At 40.1% G+C, this 22,511-nt stretch overlaps 1 protein-coding gene across 2 annotated transcripts in view; it reads right to left on the bottom strand.

Annotated features, from left to right (window-relative positions):
• The window catches only part of LEMD3 (LEM domain containing 3), a 78,944-nt gene extending 71,666 nt beyond the window's left edge, over positions 1–7,278 (bottom strand). For both annotated transcript variants that reach the window (XM_011929239.1, XM_011929240.1), the window contains exon 1: positions 5,754–7,278. In XM_011929239.1, the coding sequence (XP_011784629.1) occupies positions 5,754–7,251 (1,498 nt within the window). In that variant the 5' untranslated portion in view covers positions 7,252–7,278. The remainder of the gene's footprint in view (positions 1–5,753) is intronic.
• Between the last annotated feature and the right edge of the window lie 15,233 nt (positions 7,279–22,511).

The following is a 22,511-nucleotide window of genomic DNA, read 5'->3' as shown; positions in this document are numbered from 1 at the left end:
TTAACACTGTATTCTACTCCTATAGAAAGATTACTCTAAAGAGAGCAGCTGTAATCTATTTGGTGTAATGGACACACAAATATAATACTTTGTCCTAAATACTATGAAGGATGCATTAATGTCTTATTTGAGCACAAAATGATGGGCCAAACTCTAGGGTAAAAAGACAGAGAGTCAGAGATGTCTGGAGATGACATATTTAAGAATGAATCACAGTTACACAATAAAGAAACAACATTCCCAAAAAAGGGGATAACCTGTGCAAAGGTAGAAAAGCACAAATTTCATGACTTACTCAGAGAACAGCAAGTAGTTCCATTTTCTAGAAAGTAAGTGTGATAAGGGGGACTGGTAGAAAGGGCAAGTATAGTCAGATCTTGAACAGTTTAGCCAAGGAGTTTAGATTTTGGCCAATAACTAAGAGAAAGCCATTGTGTAATTTTAAACAAGAGGCAATGATCACATTTGTGCTTTAGAACTACTGCTCTGTACTGACAAACGGACTGGAAGAGCTACAGCCTAGAAGCAGGGACACCATTTTAGGTTACTGAAAGAGTTCAGCCAAGAGACTAACCTAGAATAGTGTCGAGGAACAGAAAAAGACTGATTCAAAAGATACATAGGAAACAGAACTACAGGACTTGGTAACCAATTAGGTTGGGGGTTTGGAGGAAGGTGAGGGAAAGGAAAGAATCTAGGTAAATCCAAGGTTTCTCTCTTGAGCTCTGTCTGGGTGGATGGAAGCACCATTAACTAAAACACGGAAGAGGAGCAAAAACAAGATAAATATAAGGAAAATGTCAGATGGTATTGGTACATACTTCTAGTATACCCAAAACATGTCTAGTAAACAAATAGGTATACCTAGATCTCAGGAGAAATCCAAGGTAAAAATACAAAACTGGAAGATAATGGCCAGGAGAGTGAATGAAACTTCCTAGAGAAATGTGTACAATAGGAGACAGCCAAAGATCAAGCTGTGGAGACCACCAATATTTAAAACAGGCAGACAGGAGTATGAAAACTAAGAGAGAGCAGTGGTACAGAAGCTTAGAAAGGAGAAAGTTTCACGAAGAAGGGAGTTGTCAATGCACTAAATATACCAAAGAAATGAGGATTTGAAAACTGAGTAACTGGTGACTCGAAGATGAGAGGTAGCAGAGGAATGGCTGGTAAGAAAGCTAAACTAGACAGGGTTGAGTGAATGGCAGGGAAGAAAACAGAGGTAGAAAGTTTGAGAAGAGAGTAACAACTAGAGAAGAAAAGAGCATTGAAGAGCAACATTTTTAGAATGATAGAGATTTTAGCATTTTTATAGGATGAGAAAGGGACTAGTGGAAAATGAGATTTTAAAGTTATACCTCTGTACTTAAAATTAGTATACGGAAAAGTTACCCATAATACAATGTTAAGTGAAAAAACAAGTTGCAGAATATGTATGCTATCATGTCACTTAAAATTCTGACTCCTTTCAACGTCCCTCAAGGTGTTTAGGTCTTTACGATCTGGCCCATACCTACCTCTAACTTCACGGCATGCCATTTTCCCCTTCATTCATTATGTCCCAGCAACACTGGCCATTCTTTTTGGTCCTTCAACACACAAGCCTGTTCTTGCCTCAGGAATTCTGCACTTGCTGTTACTTCTGCCAGAATGCTCTTCTCCTGATCAAAGGCTAGTTCCTTCAAGTCATTCATATCTCAGTTCAAACATCTTCAGTTCAACCAAAAGAGGTCTGCCTACCTTTATGTAATATTGCATATCTCTTCACCTCAGCCCCAAAAAGTTACTAGCAATACCTTGTGTTAGCAACTACCATTATCTGAAATTCTTATTTACTTGTCCATTCCCCTCCTAGAAGTGTAAGCTCTGTAACAGAGATTTCATCTTCCACATATGCAATATATTGTTCGTCACATATCCCTGCTGCTTAAAATAGTACCGGGCACATAGTAGACACTCTGTTTTTGAATGAAAATCTGTACATACACACATATACACACACACACAGATGTATTTACATGAAAAATATTAAAGAAGGTCAGAAAGGATCTAATACTTGAACTTATTTATATGGGGGCAGCATGAGGCTAGGAAGAGAGGCATACAATAACCATTCACTGTTTCCTTCATCTCTATTCAAACTTTCTGCAGAAGTCATGTCTTTTGTAACTGAAAAAAAAAATTAATAATGATCATATGAGCCTAGGACAGTCGATCTACTCTGCTTCTCTATTTTCGTTTGGTGGGCTATAATGATCTAATTGCCTGTGGAACAAGTGACTACTCTGACTGCAGGTTGATCCTTGAGTTGTTTTGGTATGGCAGTTCAAAGTTAGAATCTTAAACCTTGGAGCTGGAAAGAGCTTAGGGATCATCTAATCCAACCCCCCAGTTTTATAGATGAGGAAGAAGAGACTTATAGCAATTAATAAAAAATAGGATATTGATGAAAAAGTTTCAAAGACTATATGATTAAGAACAATTTAAAAGACTAATCTATTATATGTTATATGTAATTTAAAGAACTAATAAAAGCCTCCTAAAAGTTACTCTCACATATAACCTACAATCTTCTAGTGAAAACTATTGCTCAAAGTACAAGGATTTCCCTAAGCATACTATTTGACCAACGAACTCCACGGTTAAAGCATCATAATATAACAAAGGATATGGAATACACATGTGTGTGTGTGTGTGTGTGTATACATATATATATGGAGTGAAAATATTATTCACTCTTGATACCCTAACACTGTTAGGTGTGCAGACTAACTAAAGTTAGGCACTTCTTTCCACAGGGTAGACATACAATATGTCAAGTATATCATACATTAAGGATTCATCATACTTTGATTCAAATTTCTGTATTAATTTCTATAATGTGTATTTAATGGGATAAAAACCAAATGTTAAACAGGTAAGAAATGCAGTACTATATCATTTATAGAAATGTCTTAACTATTTCTCTCTCTAGTTTACCAGGAATACAACAAATTTTGTCTAAACTTCCCAATAATACCACCTTATGCTTAACACACTGTCTCACTTGACCCTCACAACCCCAGAGACAGCAGATATTGTTATTTCCATTTAGTATATAAAATGAGGCTCAGAGATGAAGGAGCTTGACCACAGTCATTCAGACAAGTCCTAGAACCTAGATCCTCTACTTCTCAGCCATTGTTCTTTCCAACACCCAGATTACTTCACATTTACCATTTACTAAAATGTAAATATAATTTCCTTCCTTCCTTATCAGTGAAGGTGAAGAGTACCAAAATCCTAGCATTCCTATCCTATTCTACCTGAACTTTTAGTACATCACATTAGTCATTCATCTTAATACTGATGAGAAAGATGTGAAAGTCACCTTAACTGAGAATTGTGCTTATCAATAATTCTGTATGAAATCCTACCAAATAGTCAATTACTTTTTTTTTTTTTTTTTTGAGATGGAGTCTTGCTCAGTAGCCCAGGCTGGAGTGCAGTGGCGTGATCGCCCACCACCACACCCGACTAATTTGTTTTTGTATTTTTAGTAGAGACGGGGTTTCACCATGTTAGCCAGGATGGTCTCGATCTCCTGACCTCATGATCCACCAGCCTCGGCCTCCCAAAGTGCTGGGATTACAAGCGTGAGCCACCATGCACAGCCGTCAATTACTTTCTTAATCATAATAAAGGTACCCACTTATTTAGAAAGCTCTCTACAAACAATATCCAAAACAGTGTTAAAATGGCCTTTATAGTTGGAAATAAAATCTGAAACCAAATCTTAGCCCTACAACTAACTGTTCAACACTCGGTGCATTTCTTAACTTAGTATCATCCTCATCCAAAAAATGAGGATAATACCACCTGCTTTTGTGAGTTGCTGGGAAGATTAAATGGTACAATAGGTGTAAAACAATTAGCTCCTAGAAAATGGCCAGATCTGCTAACATGGTGAAACTCCGTCTCTAAAAAATACAAAAAAGAAACTAGCCAGGCCTGGTGGCATGTGCATGTAGTCCCAGCTACTAGGGAGGCCGAGGCAGGAGAATCGCTTGAACCCGGGAGGTGGAGGTTGCAGTGACCAGAGATCGTGCCACTGCACTACAGCCTGGTGACAGAGCAAGACTGTCTCAAAAAAAAAAAAAGAAAAAGGCCAGATCTTATAGCTGTCAGAGACACAGATGCAGACAGCTACTGCTGATAAGTAATGTCATTTAATTTATGTGAACTTTTACTAGTTTAACTTCTAGTGTGCCCTTATTTTTTTTCTCCCAAATATTTGGGGCAGGACACAATACACTCATGCTCCCGGGGAACAAATTAAAGTGAGAGCTGAATTTCATTCTTGTTCCAACCCCTGTAATTAAGCAATAAAGTAATAATCTATTATTTGACTGTCTTGGAATTGGCTATATCAAAGCTTACACTATTTTGACTCCTACTCTTTATCTGAGTTGGCTAAATGCATCTTTCATACTATTTCGAAATAAAATTAATAGGCCAACTTTATGAATACAAATAAAAATACGGTGAATTCATCTTGGGTGAAAAGAGTAGTAAGGCTTCAGGGGAAATGCAGAGAGAGACCTAACACTGAGAAATTATGTATTCAGAAGTCCATTTTGTACTAATTTACTTTCTCTTTTAATCTTCACAAACATCATTCTAGTCAATAGAGGCCTCATTTTATAGATTAGGAAAGTTCAGAAGCTTTAACTCTTACTCTCTCCCTTTTGCTCAAGATGCTTAACCACTTTAACCTACAAGAAGGCTCTCTTGCTCAACTCAAGGCCTTTCCTCTTACAATCTCTACTCAGAATGGTCTCCTGTTTCTCAACAAGGCTATCTCCTTCTGCTTCAGGTCTCACCTCAAACAGTACCTCCTCCGTTCAATCTAAAGCAGTGTACACCTACGTCAGTGTAGTGTGGTAAGTTTTTTTTAAAAAGGAAAAAAAAATAAAGTTATGTACTTCAATTACTCATCTTCATTTCCTTCACAGAACACAAAATGGTCTGTATTCATCTTCTTTTTGTGTTTAAGGGCAGAAATACTTTGATAATGACAATGAACACACCTACCTACAGTCATTTAGCAAGTAAATAACAGGACCTGGAAACCAATCCAAGGAAATCTGACTGCAAGCTCCTGCACTGCCCTACCACTACTTTTTGTACAGATGACAGGGAAAGTGCTTTGGGCTGGGAAATAAATTAAGAGGTGTGCCTTGCTTTTTTATATTCATTCACTATTAAGAAATTATACATATAGTTAACACCACAAAATATTTAATCCGAATTTATGCATACAGTTAATACTACAAATAATTCGAATTTCAAGAGCCATTACATTGCCTACTAGAATCACAACTCAATTTGAAAAAACACTACATTTATAATGTGCCTTATCCTAATGCTTCAAAGTTGAGTGATTGGCATCTGCGCAAACAGTTATTTAGGGCTAAAAGAAAACTGTCACATATGCAAATGAGTTTTACTAACAAGTTTATAATATTCTTTTAAAAATTGTTTTGAATTTCACAATACATCATGCAGAAAACTTAACACCAGTCATATGATATCATTTCGATAATGGTGTTCTTTCTTAAAAAAAGATGACACATGCACTGACTATTGCGTTTTTGCTGTTAAACCATGTTCTTGCAGGTAAGTCAGTTCATGTAAAACGCTAAGAGCGGCTAAAGCGGACCACTAACATCATTCCCTTTGTTACCTTACCCACAGGATTTAATACTTACTGCTGAGTTCTCCATCCTCAGATACTCCTGTCCCTCTCATTCCTAGGTAAGTCAGTCCCAGTATTAGGAAAAATAAGCAGGCAGCAGTTAAGAGAAACATCGACAAGTAGTGGGCACTGAAACTCCCTGTTGGGGACACCTCCTCCCGTTTAAATTGCTGGAGAAGTTCCTCTTCGGGTTCGGAAAGCTTCGGTTTGTTGTACGTGTTTTTCAGGTAGGTATGATTGGAGCCCATATGATTGGCGTGGTTGATCCTGAGTGAACTAGAGGCGGCCACCGCCGCACTGGGAGGGAGGCTGTTAGAATAAATCCTGGGAGAGTCCACATTGAAGGCCCCGCCGCCAATATGATTATTGGTTTTCAGAAGGGAGCCTGTTGACGAATCCAAGGTTGAGTCCATGTCAGTAAGTGGCGGGGGCAGGAGTGGGGTCAGTTTCTTAGCGTTAACACGGTATCTAGGAAGCGGGCTGGAGTCCACTTGATCACACCCTCCTCCCTGCTCCGCCGCCGCTGCCTCTTCGAGGTTTCGGCTCCTGTCTAGACTCCCGGCAGCCGCCGCCCTGTCATTCATCGCGAGTCCTCCCCCTCCCTGAACTGAAGTCTCCAGCCTGCCGCCGGCCGATTTAGCAGTCAGCGGGGAGAGAGGCTTACTATGGGTTCGTCTGGGCCGATGCCGGGAAAGGGAGTCGTCCTTTAATACCTGTCTGCTGGAGGCCATGTCGTCGTCGTCCTCTTCTTCTGAGTCCGAATAGTTTTCCCGGCAGCTGTAGGGGACAAGCCGGCTGCCATTCACGGTCCGGCTCGCCCAGAGCGGCTCCTCGGCCTCCAGGTCCCTCTCCTCACAGTCCTCTCCCTCCCCTTCCTCGTCCTCCACTGCTCCATCTTTCCCCGGCGGGGTCTGCAGGTCGGGGCCCGCCGGCCTCCTGGCCCCCCACCACGAGTGGGGCTTCCTTCGCTCGGCAGAGTTGCTGTTAGTCACCTCGCTGGCGGCCAGGGGCGCCGGCGGCGCTTTGAGCCCGCGGTACTGGAGCGAAGCCCGGTCTTTCCTCCCGCCGCCGCCGGCCTGGTCCCGGGGACTGGCCTCCACGTCCGACTCGTCCGAGCTGAAGCCCAGCAGCACTTTGCTGCCAGCCGTGGGGGCGGCGGAGGCGCCCCCGGGCCCTCCCAGGAGGTTCTCCGAGCCGGAGGCCGAGATTCGGCACAGGCCCCCAGGAGTCCGTAAGTAGGAGAGGTCGCCCGAGACTGGCCGGACCCCCATCCCCGCGGCTACGACCGTGGCGGCTGCCGTGTTATTGTTATTACTGTTCCGCGTCTTGTTGCCGCGGCCCCCCGACCGGTGCTGTTGCTGCTCTTCCTCTCGAAGCTTCTTCAGCTTCTTGAGGTAGACCGGGCGGGTGCTCTCCGTCACTGGTCCCGGAGACAGGCCGTAACGGCGGAGCTGAGAGAAAAGCTCCTCATCCGAGAGCTGCTGAGGTGCCGAAGCCGCTGCCGCCGCCATTTTCTCTCCAGGGTGTTTTACAAGCTCCGCGCTACCGGAAGTGACGCGCCGCCCTAGACCCTGAACTAGACCGCGCTGCGTCGTCCTCCCAGCGCCGCGGGCGTCTCGGCCAATGGGAGGCACGGGAGGAGCTCACCTGAGCGGGAAACAGCCACCTGAGCAGCGCGCAGCTCCCACGGCGGAGATTGTTTCTACTCTCTCACCTTGAGGTGTCGGCGCATTCTCCCCCCTCCTCTCTGTCTCATCTCCAGCTGTTCTCCGCCCTGCCCTTCCAAGTGCTGTTCCCAGGAGCTGTCTCTTACTAAACCACACCTTGACCTCTCCTTCCTAGGTTCCTGCCACCGGGGAGTAATAATTGAAATCTACCTCGAAGTTCATGGCATAAGTTTTCTTTACATCTGGATTCCCACTGCCAAGGAAGCCTAGACCTACTGAAAGAAATTCTGCCGGCCAGACTAGATTGGCAGCTTTCCCATCTGACTTCAGGTTGTCTGTTTTCAGTTCGTCTTTCGCTTGACTTACCAAAAAAAAAAAAAATTGACTTTCTCTCACTGCTCTTTTTGAGAAGCCTCACCTCTCCCATTCTGAGAAGATACAGAGTACACCAGTCACAATACAATTTTCTTCTAGCGTAATGGCTGTTCATTCATTAGTTAATTGTAAGATGTTATCTTAGTTTTTCCTTTTTTGAAACCTAATGACTTCCCTACGTCAGCACTTTTGAAAGTGAAAGAGCTTATCTGCTTCGTTTTAAGACTCTCAAAGACATAACACATGATCCTATTTATTTCCTTCTTAGCACCTTTCCAACCAATAGTTATTTATTAGTTATTAATAAATATTTGTATTTATTTTCAAAATTATTTATTGTCCTATCCTTTTGGACTATAATAAGCTCCATGTGTGGAGGAACCTTGCTTCTGTTACTCACGATACTAGTAGAAGCTCAATAAATATTTGTTGAATTAATTAAAGACTTGCAAACAAAGGATAGTATGAGATGAATATTTTGAAATAAGACTAGTGCCAGGTGAGGTGGAGAAACCTTCACAAAAAGTCAAAAAAACAAGGATGAGACCTGGACACCCAACTCTCCCATTTACAGAATAGGAAATGAATCCCAGAGAGGTGAAATGCGCCCAGTGTGGTGAAGATCTTTTCCCATTTTCCCATTTCCCCAAACCTTGGCAGACAGACAATTCTTTACTACTTCAATCCTAGTAGCTACAAAATGCTACAATAATTTTTTGTTGTTGAATGAGCTATTTTACCTATTACATTACATTATACACCTGTACAGAAAAATGTTAGTCAAAAGCATAGGTACCGCCGGGTGCGGTGGCTCACCCCTGTAATCCCAGCACTTTGGGAGGCCCACGGGGGTCGGGGGGTGCGGATCACGAGGTCAGGAGTTTGAGACCAGCCTGGCTAACATGGTGAAACCCCGTCTCTACTAAAAATACACACACAAAAAAAAGCCGGGCTGGGTGACAGGCGCCTGTAATCTCAGCCACTCAGGAGGCTGAGGCAGGAGAATTGCTTGAACCCGGGAAGGTGGAGGTTGCAATGAGCCGAGATTGCACCACTGCACTCCAGCCTGGGCAACAAGAACGGGACTCTGTCTCAAAAAAAAAAAAAAAAAAAAAAAAAAAAAAAAAAAAAAAAAAAAAAAAAAAAAAAAAAAAAAAAAACATAGATACTAGCTTTTCAATAACCAGAATCAAACAGCAGAATAATACCTCAATTTTTCACTTTTCCTAGCAAAAGGTTGCCATCTTCTCAAAAAAAAGCTTTTCTGTGGAGGACACTTCCTCACTTCCTTGTCCTTTATCATTGAGACTTTAAGATTTACAAATGTTCCTGAATCTATGACCGTTACACACTTATAAGAGAGTTTTGAACGGTAAATTATAGCGGATATGATGATGATGACCCGGACTTTATTGCCATAATTATCTGGGTGGGAACTAAAATTATTATAAACTTAGCGGACTTGTGTCTTCATGTAGCAGAGTGCTTAAGCTGTGAACTTTGGAGTTAGACAAAACTATATATGGACCCAGCCCTCTCTTACTTTCATTCTTGTTTCAACATTTGCTTTATGCCATACTGGCTCCTCTGATAGGAATCACAGAGCTCTGTTGGCTCAGCCTCTGATTTTCATGAACCTTTAAATGACCTCCTATAAGGACTGTTGAACCATTTATGTTTCTGCCTGTGACTTTGGACAAGTTAATTCATCTTTCCGAGCTTTAGCTTCTGTACAAACAGAAGAGGGTTGATAAAAATTCCTCAGAAGGCTGTTTTAAAGAGTAAATAAAACTATATATCTGCATAATGCCTAGCACCATACGTAACACACAGTGTGCACTCAACAAATGTTAGTCAATATATAAAGCTAAGTATTGTGTGCAGCCATTTCGGTAGCATGGCCCCTAAGAACGCTATGTAATAGCAATTAAAGAAAATGCTACTCCATAGACAAAAATGGAAATGGTCAAACTTCCCTCAAGGCATTAAGTAATTCCAATTAAGAGTTAATGAAGATGGGCCGGGCGCGGTGGCTCATGCCTGTAATCCCAGCACTTTGGGAGGTCAAGGAGGGCGGATCACCTGAGGTCAGGAGTTCAAGACCAACCTGGGCAACATGGTGGAACCCCATCTCTAACAAAAAATTACAAAAATTAGCCAGGCATGATGGTGGGCGCCTGTAATCCCAGCTACTCAGGAGGCTGAGGCAGGAGAATGGCTTGAACCCGAGAGGCAGAGTTTGCAGTGAGCCGAGATTGTGCCACTGCACTCCAGCCTGGGTGATGGAGCAAGACTCAGTCTAAAAAAAAAAAAAAAAAAGTTTTAAATGTGGATGATATTGCCTGCCCTACCTAGCAGACAATTCAATCAATATTTGTTGAGAATGATGAATGAACACTGTATATGAAAATGTTGTTCAAATATGTTGTTTACAGGTTAGGTATTATTATCAGATATTAATAATAATGACAACTGATGTGCTACTTTATACTTTTCAAAGAACTTTCATATACATGACCTTGTTTGATCTACAAGAAACCTTCCCACTCTGAAGATACTGAGAGCATGATTTATTTCATGGAACTATATGGGTTTATAATTACCCTTTGTTTGGTGTTTGAGAAGACCCATCACTTTTTCAGGAGAACCTTCACTACCTCAACACTGTCACTGCTCACTTCCAGCATTCTCCTCATTTGCCAGTGGATCTTGCTCCTGCTTCCAGACTGGCTAACACTTAAAGTATGAGGCTCTATTCTTGACTACACCCGAATACTTGACAGGCAGTGCAATGTCAAACTCAGTCCCGCTCCATAACTTCCAAAAATCTGAGGAAAACATTTGTGATGGATTCTGGTCCAACTCTTCTTTGAGGTGTTTTTATTTCTGCATTAAGCCTCCTTATGAAAGACCAATGTAGCTTGGGCCACATTACTAACACGCTATTCCTCCTACTCTCTTTCCCTACCCACCCTGTTCCCAATAGAATACCTTTCACCATGTCACCTATTTAATCTTGACATCAGTTTATATTGAAGAATGATATGAATGCAACATTTTGTTCAAATAAAGATATTGCTGAGAGTTCATTTCCTTAAAGAATGTCCTGTCTGGTCTCATTATTAGAAATGGTTGTATTTTTCCAGAGCAATTCACTTGTTTTAATTTTTACTGAAATGACATTCATATAACATAACATTAATTGTTTTATTTTATTTTATTTTTGAGACAAAGTCTTGCTGTGTCTCCCAAGCTGGAGTACAGTGGTGCTATCTCAGCTCACTGTAACCTCTGCTTCCCGGGTTCAAGCAATTTTCCTGCCTCAGCCTCCCAAGTGACTGAGACTGCAGGTACACACCACCATGCCTGGCTAATTTTTGTATTTTTAGTAGATACAGGGTTTTGCTATGTTGGCCAGGCTGGTCTCAAACTCCTGACCTCAGGTGATCCACCCGCCTCGACCTTCCAAAGTGCTGGGATTACAGGCATGAGCCAGTGCACCCGGCAACATTAATCATTTTAAAGTATACAATTAGTGGCATTTAGTACATTCATAATGTTGCACAACCATCAACTCTATCTAGTCCCAAAACATTTTCATCACCCACAAAGTAAACCTGGAACTCATTAAGCTGCCATTTCCTGTTTTCCTCTCTCCCCAGCCCCTGACAAATACTAATATACTTCTTGTCTTTAGGGACTTAACTAGTCTGGCTATTTCATGTAAATGGGATCATACATTACATGACCTTTTGTTTCTAGCTCCTTTCACTTGTTTTCAAGGATCATATGTGTTGCAGCATGTATCAGTACTTCATTTCTTTTTATGACTGAATAATATATTTCATTGCATGAATACGCCACATTTTATTTATCCATTCATCCATTGATCAACATTTTGGTTGTTTCCACCTTTGGTTATTGTGAATAATGCTACTATGAACATTGGTGTATAAGTATCTGTTTGAATAGCTGTTTTCATTTTTTTTTTAGGTATATACTTCAAAGTGGAATTGCAGATTATATGGTAATTCTATGTTGAACTTTTTGAGGAATCACAACACTACTAATTTGTTTTTAACTTTATGAATGTGTTCAAGCAAATAAGGAAGCCATTAGGCCTGTGCGGTGCCTCACACCTGTAATCCAAGCACTTTGGGAGGCCGAGGAAGGATCACTTGGGGTTAGGAGTTTGAGACCAGCCTGGCCAACATGGGTAAAACCCATCTCTACTAAAAACTCAAAAATTAGCCGGGTGTGGTGGCTCGTGCCTGTAATCCCAGCTACTCGGAGGGCTGAGGCAGGAGAATCACTTGAACTCAGGAGGCGGAGGGTGCATGAGCTGAGGTTGCACCACTGCACTCCAGCCTGGGTGACAGAGCAAGACTGAGTCTCAAAACAAAAAAGAAAAAACAAGAAGGAGGCCATTAGCCAGAGGTTGTCTCTGCACCTAAAGCTCTTATATAAGCAAACTGAAACTGAAGTGGAAGCAGTTCTTGTAATTAACTTAAAAAAAAAAACCCACCAGCTTTAGCCAATCACAAACAGCCAGTCAGCTGATTGGATACATAACTAGAGACTTCCCATCAGACCATACCCAAATAAGGCTAATGCATAGCTGTAGCTAATCGGATAATTTCTGTACTTTGTTTCCATGTCGTGGCAAACAAAAAAAAGAAAAGAAAAGAAAAAAAAAAAAAAAACACCTCCCTGCTTTGGCTGCTAGAGTGGAGCCCATAAACTCTTTTTGGTTTTGATGCTTCCCAATTCATTAATCATTATTTTCCTTAAACTCTGTCAAATTTATTTTGTCTTAAGTTTTCCTTTTAACAGATGGACACTGTCTGGTGACTTGCCATGTTTCCCCCTTTGAGATGACAGCTAAGAAGTTTATACTCAAATTTGCAATCCAGTCAGAGCAAGTGTATAGGACTACATAGCCTATATTTTATACGTTAACCTTCTTGCTTAGTCCATCTAAATTTCTTAACTTTATTTTTGTGTGTCTCATTTTAAAATATTTTTATTTTATTTTAATTTATTTTGGTCAAGCGTTGTGGCAGATATCTGTTATCCCAGCCCTTTAGGAGGCCAATCACTTGAGCTCAGGAGTTCAAGACCAGCCTGGGCAGTGTGGTGAGACACCATCACCACAAAAAGTTAAATAAAATACAACTTAGCCAGGCATGGTTGTGTGCACCAGAGTCCCAGCTACTTGGGAGGCCGAAGCAGGAGGATCGCTTGAGCCCTGGAGTTCAAGGCTGCAGGGAGCTGTGGTTTCACCACTATACTCCATCCTGGGTGAGAGAGCAAGAGCTGTCTCTGAGAAAAAAGAAAGAAAGAAAAGAAAAACCAAAAAAAACTCTAATGTTTACATTTTCTTCCTAATATGCATCTTTTTAGCTGCCTGAAATCATTTAATTTATGTAATTTTATATAATTCATCTGACAACCCAATGGGTAGGTTTTCTTAGTCTTCATCTCCTACAGATGAAAAAACTGATGGCTAGCAAAATTACTTGACTCAAGTCTCAATAGACAAATGAGAAACTGAAACCCAGGACCTCTGAGTCCAAATTCCTTGTTCTTTCTACTATACCATACCAACCTTGAATACCTTAATTGAGTCATACAGTTATATGGTGGTAAAAATAAACTTAGTTCCCTCTTTTCTTATCTACCCTAAAGAGGAAGGTGTCTGTAATAGGGTGAAGGAGAGGACAAAGGCTTTTACAGTTAATCTGTTTCTTTGTTTTGTTGCTACATGTAACAACTGTAAAGAAAACTCAAAAATCAAAACTGATTATATCACTTACCATTTTAGCAGATCAAATAAGTAACACCATATTATATTGATGTTATCACTTTGCTCTGTTGCCCAGGTTGGAGTGCAGTGGCGCAATCTCAGCTCACTGCAAGCTCTGCCTCCCAGGTTCACGCTATTCTCCTGCCTCAGCCTCCCAAGTGGCTGGGGACTATAGGCACCCATCACCACGCCTGGCTAATTTTTTTGTATTTTTAGTAGAGACGGGGTTTCACCGTGTTAGCCAGGATGGTCTCGATCTCCTGACCTTGTGATCCACCCACCCCGGCCTCCCAAAGTGCTGGGATTACAGGCAAGAGCCACCGTGCCTGGCCAATGCTATCACTTCTGTTAAAATGCCTCGGATGTGGGCATTGTTCACTAGTTTTGTGTTCACTAGTTTTGATCTACAAAGTTCCTGATGTTTATTTTTCTTTTTAATTGCTCAACACTAACAGTGCTTATAAGGAAGAAACCAGAACAAACAGGCTGAAAATACAACACGGTATTGAGAATTGTTGGATAAAATTTTTATCCTATGCTACTGTAAGAATTAGCCAAGAAAGTTTTGTAGTGAGAGCATCTGTTTTATTTTTCTATGTATAACTCAGACAGGTGGGGAATTGTCATAGGATTCAAGTAAACAACATATGTATGCGATGATTGATAATTATATTCTACTCTAACTATGCAAGTGAGTGAATTGCCTAAATTGCTAACTAAAAGTCATGGGAAAACATTTCACTTTAATACATGATGGACAAGGGTCTGAAAATTTGGAGGTTTGGGTTCTATTCCCAGTTCTACAATTGTAGTAATATTTTACATTTTTATTTGGCCTTGTAGTCTATAAAATTATTTTATTGATCTTTAACCAGGATAGAAGCCTCTATCATTTGTCCTTTGTGAAAGCTAGCAAGGACTGAAATTCAAAATCGCTCTAGGTTCTCTGACCCGTAAGTCCACTGTTCTTTCTAACCCACCATGCTGTCCCATATACTGCATGAAATAAGTCATTTAATCTTTTGGCTTTCCATTTCTTCATGTCTAAAATGAGTAAAGCTACTGTACCATTTAGATCCCTTCCAAATCCAAAACTTTCTGAGAGTACTTTCTTATAGTACTTATTATTGTACTTTTTATTATAGTTATACACTTGCTTTATCCTGCCCCTCAGACTTTACATTCCTTGAGATAAGGGTCTATGCCTTTTTGAAATTTGCATCCCTCCCGTCTCCTAGTTTATTGTCTTATGCACAGTATTCTGTACAAATGTGTTGCCTGAATAGTAAAGAGATACCACATGTAACAAAATGGCATTAGGAAGACTTTGAGTTGCACACCAAGAAATACATTTGGAGTAGGCCTCCTGTAGGATTATCTAAAAATAAGAGAAAGATAGGAGTCTACAAATTAAGTGTGAAATTTAAGGAATACACCTGCAAAGAGGATCATGGTCCAGGGTTCTCTAGAGGTGTGGTTTCATTAAGCAGCAGAAAGCATTTTAATACCAATGTTTTCCTGTCCCACATCATATGAGCAGTGATGTAAACAAAGAGGTCTGAGCACCTCCATTTATGATTATGCATTCTTGTTAACAGAAACCTTTCTTTAAATGTCATCTTATTTGTTGTAAGAGAACTTCATATGAAACAGGCATCAAGAATCACCAGGTTTTGGTTTAATAAGACTTTTAAACTTTGATTTATTTATCCCTTGATGTTTCTTGTCTGTTCTTCCCAGAAGCTTAAGCCTTCTTAAAGGAGAAAGGGGACAGAAGGGGAGAGGGCCAATGTTAGTTTTTGTTGATGGACTAGAAAGCATCCTCTTCCATTGCCCCTGGCTGAAACCTGCTGCTGACCTCTGCTGCTTGACCCTAAATGAGAGAATTTTCTGCCCATCCATACAAGAGGAATGTTTCTGAGTGTCATGTATCCTTTCATTGTTCATTTGGCCCTAAAGAACAGGTTTACAATAAATAGCAATGGTCACTGGGCTCCTCCTTTCTGGTACACAGCCTGGAACTTCTCTCCTAACAATAAACAGGGGCAATCTTAGTCTCACCTTATTTGTTTCCCATCTCTCGGAGTCACTATGCTTTGTTGCCCATTGTCTCGAAACTTGTTTCAGCTACAGAGTAAATCCAGTCCCACTTATTCCATTTTGACAGGAAGCAGAAATCCCAGTACATGGGGGTTTAATGTACTAATCTCTCTACTTTTTTACATGTTTGAGATTTCCCAAAATAAGCTGTAAAAAAAAGGTAGAAACAAGATGCCTGGTAGTGCAGAAGGTTTTTGAAGCAAAACAAAAGTGTGTAATGGGAATTTTATTTGGTTCTATTATGTGAGATATAAATTCTCTTTTGTGACCCCCTAAGAAGTCTTCAGTATGGTCTATATAACTAATTTTTTTTGTTTTGACTTTCAAAATATTAAGAGTAATATCATTATATGTCTTCATTACCACCCTCTCAGTTAACAACCATTCATTTTGTAGTATGATTTTGGTATTTATCATTAATAAGGATCATCTCTTTCCTCTCTCTCTCTTTCCCCCTTTCAGTCTCTCTCTCTCTCTCTTTCTGTCTCTCTCTCTCGCACACACACACACAGTATGTATATAAAACGTTTTGATATCACATTTTACATATACAGTTTTCTGCAACTTACATTGTCGCTCAATATTTTGTGAGATTTAGCCATATATAACTCTAGTTCTGTTGTTTTCACTGTATTAAATCAATGAATAGCATGTTTACTTTTACCTTCCTCTGTATGTTTTGTCTAAGTATTTGGTTAAGACTATCTGGTTCGTTTATTCATTTGTTCAACAAATATCTACTGAGTACTTACTTTGTGCCAAACATTGTTCTAGGTGATGGGGATACAACAATGAACAAAATAGACATCCTAGATCTTACATTTTAGCTGAAGAAGATAGATATTAAGTAAATAATATGTAATATGTCAGACATAGGTGCTAAGGTGAAAAACGAAGGAAGGTAAAATAGGATACAGAGTGAAGGCTTCAGGCAAATGATGCTATTTTATTTGGGTGATTAGGAAGACCCTTCTGATCAGGTGATATTTGAGCAGTCATCTGAAGACAGTGAGGGAGTAAGCCAGGTGGATATCTAAGGGAGAAGGGAATGGCAGAGGCAAAACCCCAGTGTGGGAATATGCAAGATGGGATTATTCTTAGAACAGAAAGGAGGGCAATATCACTGGTATAGGATGGGAAATGGGGCACCAGTCATAGGAGATAAGATCAGATCAGTGGTGGAGGAGAAGTGTAGATCTTGTAGGGCCTTTTAAGCCATGATAAGGACTTTGAGTTTCACTCTGAATAAGATGGCAAGCCTTTGTAGGGGTGTGTAGGGGTTGAGGACTGGAGCAATGTGATATAGTTTACATATTAACACCTGTTGTTTCCAAAGTAGACTTTAGAAAAGGAAAGAGAAAAGTAGAGAGACAAGTTAGAAAGCTATTGCAACAATCTAGGTTGAAAATATTATGATTTGCAGCAGGATGGTAGTGAGAGGAAGTGAGAAGTATTGGAATTCTGAGTGTATTGTAAAGGACTTCCTTACAAATTAGATTGTGGATATGAGAGAAAGGAATCAAGAATGATTCCAAGGCTTTTGGGCTGAGCATCCAGAAGAACGAAGTTGCTATTTACTGAGATGTAGCAGCCTGGTGTACAGTAAGCCTTTAGAGAACTCAGGGGATTCATTTGAATATGATTTTTGGGGCTTCCAAGAAAAGGAATTTGGGAAAAATGTATACATGAGCTTGGAGTTCAAGAGGGAACCTCTGGGCTAAAGTCATAAATGTGTGTCAGCAGCAGAGAGATGAAATTTAAAGCCATGGAAATTAGCAGGATAGAAAAAAGAAAAAGTCTGATAACTGATCCTAGAAGTACTCTAACATTTAGAGATGGAGGAGATGAGAAAGAGCCTGCACAGAAGACTGAGAACAAGATGGCAGTGAGATGGAGGAAAAGCAAGAGAGTGATACCTGGAAGCTACTAAGCTAAGTTCCAGAAGACTCCCCTCAATCATATACTGTCCTTATGGATAATGGACACTCTGTACAAAGACCTAAGGGTGGTGATTCTCAACAAGTTAAGGAACATAAATATATGTCTATAAGAAGTAATAAACAAAATTTTAAAAATAGCTGCATTACCATAGTGAGGTTATAAATATTTATTTTAATTGTCAAATATTTAATCATGTCTTGTTTTCAATAAAAATATGCTTCATAAAACTGGAATTAATATCCCAAGTTGTCATTCTTTTCTATTGCTCATATTAACTTAGGTTCTTTTCTTAGCATTTGGATTTGTTTGCATAAAAGCTCAAGTGATACATTTTTTTCTAAAGGAAAGAAAAATGATTGCTACTGTCTGCATCTTTTAAATTTCATATTAAAAGGCTGTTTTTATTCAAGCAAGATGCATTATTGTTATTAAAGTCTTTAGTACCATAGGTGGTGACCTGAGCTGTAAAACTTATGTTCAGTGAGTAAAAAATTCTTTCTAGTTTAGCACAAGTGGTTGTTTGAATTACTTGAACTAAACCTTGTTGGTTTCATTTTGGTATTTTAGGACTCCTTGAAAACCCTTTTGCTCATATAAGGATGGCACCACTGCTCCTATTTGAAATGCAGCCTTAATATTATATCATAAATAAAATAATCATAAACACCACTGGAGATGTACCTTGATAAAGTTAAATGGGCAAATAAGATTTATGTGATTCTTGAGTGTGGGCCAGCATGACAGATTTTTAAAAATTCAGGGAGCTGAGAGGCATCTTAAAAAATATGTAGATAAATCCTATTGTTTTTTAGTTTAAGGAAATAAAGCCTATCAGGTTGTGTTATTTGTCCAACATTACTCAACTAGTTAGTGAGAAAATTGGGGTTAGAACCCAGGTATCCTAAATTCCAGACCAGTTCTCTATACTGTGGAACTATGCTTTAATGAAAAAAAGTAGCAGAATAAGAGGAGCTAGTCTGATTATAACTCAATTTAGGGTCTCTGGTCATTTTTCTTGTTTTATATCAATACTCCTTTGTCACTTCTATGATGTCGCTGAACTTTAAAATAACCCTATTCAATAGTAGATGCAAGTTATCAACATTCTTATTTTATATAGGTGATGAAATTGAAAAATAGAGTTTAATTTCCTTCTGCAACATCACAAAGCTAGTAGATGGGATAGTACTCAGGCCTTCTGAATCCTATTTAACTTTTCTTTCTACAATTACAGTATTTTTCAATTTTCAACACTTTGGGAGGCTGAGGCGGGTGGATCACCTGAGGTCAGAAGTTCGAGACCAGCCTGACCAACATGATGAAACCCCATCTCTACCAAAAATACAAAATTAGCCAGGTGTGGTGGCACATGCCTGTAATGCCAGTTACTTGGGAGGCTGAGGCAAGAGAATCGCTTGAACCTGGGAAGCAGAGGTTACAGTGAGCAGAGATCACTGTAGAGATCGTGCCATTGCACTCCAGCCTGGGCAACAAGAGCGAAACTCCGTCTCAAAAAAAGATAACCTCAGCTATAAAATAAGAACAACAACAACAACAACAAACTTTCGTGTTACATGACAGTTGGAAGATAAGAAGGAAAAGTTGATGAGAAAATGTAATGGCTGAAAAAATAGTAACAACTAACAGTGTTGCCATAGTAGCAAAACTGAGCAATTAAAGGCATTGATGCAAATTTCTGTGGACAAAAATAATTGAATTCCATGAAAGAAGATAATTTTTTGGTCAGTCCTTCCATAATTTCAAAACACCAACTGCCTAAGTGCAAGTGTAAGTAGATTTGAATTAACATCAGTTGCTGAGTGAAGATGCAGGAATTTTCATTAACTAGAAACAGAATGTGATCCAATGTTATGACACAGCTTCCAAAAAAGCTAATGCAATCCTACACTGCAGTGATAGAGGTATGTTTGGAGTAAACTTTGCTGGTTATACAAAAGTTGAGGCCAGGCAGGGTGGCTCACACTTGTAATCCCAAGTGCATTTTGGGAGGCTGAGGCAGGAGGATTGCTTGAGGCTTGAGCCCAGGAGTTCAAGACCACCCTAGGCAACATGGTGAAACCCTGTCTCTACAAACAATTTTTAAAAATTAACAAAATAATTAGTTGTGTGTGGTGACACAAACCTTGTGCCCAGCTACTTGGAAGGCTGAAGTGGGAGGATCGCATTGAGCCTAGGAGGTCGAGGTTGTAGTGAGCCATGATTGCACCACTGCACTCTAGCCTGGGTGACAGAGCAAAACCCTGTCCTCCAACCAAAAAAATAAAAGTACTATGTTCCCATCTTGTTGCCACATTTTAAAGACACTCAAAAACTAAAATTCATATAGAGGAGGATGACCAGAATGGAAGTCTGGGAGCCATTTCCCAAGATTGATGTTTGCCAACTCAACCGACAGGTTGTGTTGCAGCACAGCCTGTTCTGAAGCTGTTGTTCTGGTTCCTGCTAACTAGGATAGTGCTTTCTTTTCTTGTGATGGAGACTCTGGCACACCTGTCTCCCCAAAGACTTAATTTCTTATCCCTAAATTAACTGTTTATCTCTGCCTCTGCTGATCTGCTGATTACTGGCTACTGAGGCCATTGTCAAATGTCTGTCCCTACTATGTATATCAGGCAGGGTTCAATGCTGAAAAGAGAAACCATCTGAAGTATTTAAAACAGATTTAATACAGGTTGTTAAGTCATTATAAAATCACTGGAAGGGCTGAAAGTGGGGGTTTTAAGCTGAGCTCCAGGAGTGATTCACTGAACACCATGAAACTGACCTCCCAGAGGAGTTACCTGCTCTGCCATAATCGGGAAGGTTGGTATTCGAGAATCTGCCATAGAGATATTAAAGTTGAAACAAAACAAAACACTGTAGCTGTAATTCAGTGCTCAAGAAGCTGATGCCGCTGCCACTGTGACTTCCTCTTAATAGCTCTGAAACTGGAGATCAGACACTGCATAAAACCCCCACATTTCTATAACCATATTTACCATTAGTAAATAGTCAAAAGCAGAAGTGAGGAGACTTCCTGTTTAGGACCACTTTTCCAAATGTGTGTAGGTGCATTGAATTGGTGTAATCTAACCAAAATGTGGAACCCTGGTGGCAAGGAAGTCAAGGAAATTTACTATTTTGCTTTCCATCTACTTCAGTACAGAAAGTCACACTCAAAGAAAGTGAAAATAAATACCGAGTCATTTGTAAAATAGGAATGAAAAGAGAAAGAAAAAAGAAAAGAAGATTCAGCCTCAAGCAATCCTCCCATCTCAACCTCATAAGTGACTGGAACGAGCAGAGGTGCTCACCACCACACACAGCTAGTTTTTATTTTTAATCTCTTACAGGGATGAGGTCTCACTACGCTATCCAGGTTAGTCTGAGCTCAAGTGATCCTCCTGCCTTGGCCTCCCAATGTGCTGGGATTATAGGCATGAGCCACTGTGCCTAGCAAAAGATTTCTTAGATCCTGCATATTTTCAAAGATTCAAAGGGCTTTGGAGTCAGGTAGACTTTATCTCTGCCACTGATGATGTGTATGCTTTTAGTATAATAACTTTTTTACTCTAAATCACAGTGATATTGTTTGGATCTGTGTTCCTGCCCAAATCTCATGTGGAAATGCAATCCCCATTGTTAGAGGTGTGGCCTAGTGCGAAGTGATTGGAATCATGAGGGGGATTTCTCAGGAATGGTTTAGCCCCATCCCCCTTGGTGCTGTTCTAGTGAGTGAGTTCTCATGAGATCTGGTTGTTTGAAAGTGTGTAGCACCTCCCCGCTCACTCTCTTGCTCCTGCTCCAACTATGTAAAACGTGCTGACTTTGCCTTCATCTTCCACCATGATTGTGAGTTTCCTGAGGCCTCCCCAAAAGCAGAAGCCACCATGCTTCTTGTACAGACAGCAGAACCATGAGCCAATTAAACCACTTTTCTTTGTAAATTACCCAGTCTCAGGTTTTGTTTGTTTGTTTTGTTTTTTATTTTGTTTTGATGGAGTCTCACTCTGTTGCCCAAGCTGGAGTGCAGTGATGTGATCTCGGCTCACTGCAACCTCTGTCTCCCAGGTTCAAGCAATTCTCCTGAATCAGCCTCCCAAGTAGCTGGGACTACAGGCACATGAAGCCACACCTGGCTAATTTTTTTGTATTTTTAGTAGAGACAAGGTTTGGCCATGTTGGTCAGACTGGTCTTGAACTCCTGACTTCAGGTGATCCATCCACCTCAGTCTCCCAAAGTGTTGGGGTTACATGAGTGAGCCACCATGCCCAGCCAGGTATTTCTTTATAGCAGTGCTAGAAGAGATTAACACACCGAGTTTCTTTAGTAAGGCTTTTTGTAAAGATTAAATGATATATTATATGTACAGGGTTTAGCACACTACTCATTGCGTGTTATATACCCACTAAATATAGCTATTAATATAAACAAAAATGGCTGTCACATTCTTGGAATTTGGTAAGATTTTCCTGGATTCTAGCCCAATTTTACAATTTTCTAGCATCCCAAGTGAATAATGGATAGGTAGAAAGCTAAAGCTGAGGTTTGCATTTTCTTAAGGCTGGAGTCCTTAAAACTTTGGTCATCAAAGAAAAAGTGAGAAGTTGCATGTAATTTGCATGTAAAACTAAAAACTTCTGCTCTTCGAAATTGGCATCACCTCTGTTCTTTTGCTTCAGATAATGCCTGCTCTTTAAGTTACATGTAAAGCTAAAAACTTCTGCTCCTGGAAAACCATCTTTAACAAAATGAAAAGGCAAGCCACAGATGGAGAAAATATTTGTAACACAACTGATAAATAACTAATATATTACACTTTTATAACTAAATAATAGGCAGGCAAAAAATTAAAAATTTTAATTTATAGTATTTGTGTTT

The sequence above is a fragment of the Colobus angolensis genome, unplaced genomic scaffold, assembly GCF_000951035.1.
Source record: "Colobus angolensis palliatus isolate OR3802 unplaced genomic scaffold, Cang.pa_1.0 Scaffold80, whole genome shotgun sequence".
In the NCBI taxonomy this organism is placed as follows: Eukaryota; Metazoa; Chordata; class Mammalia; order Primates; family Cercopithecidae; genus Colobus; species Colobus angolensis.
This window is presented reverse-complemented; position numbering and strand designations above follow the sequence as displayed.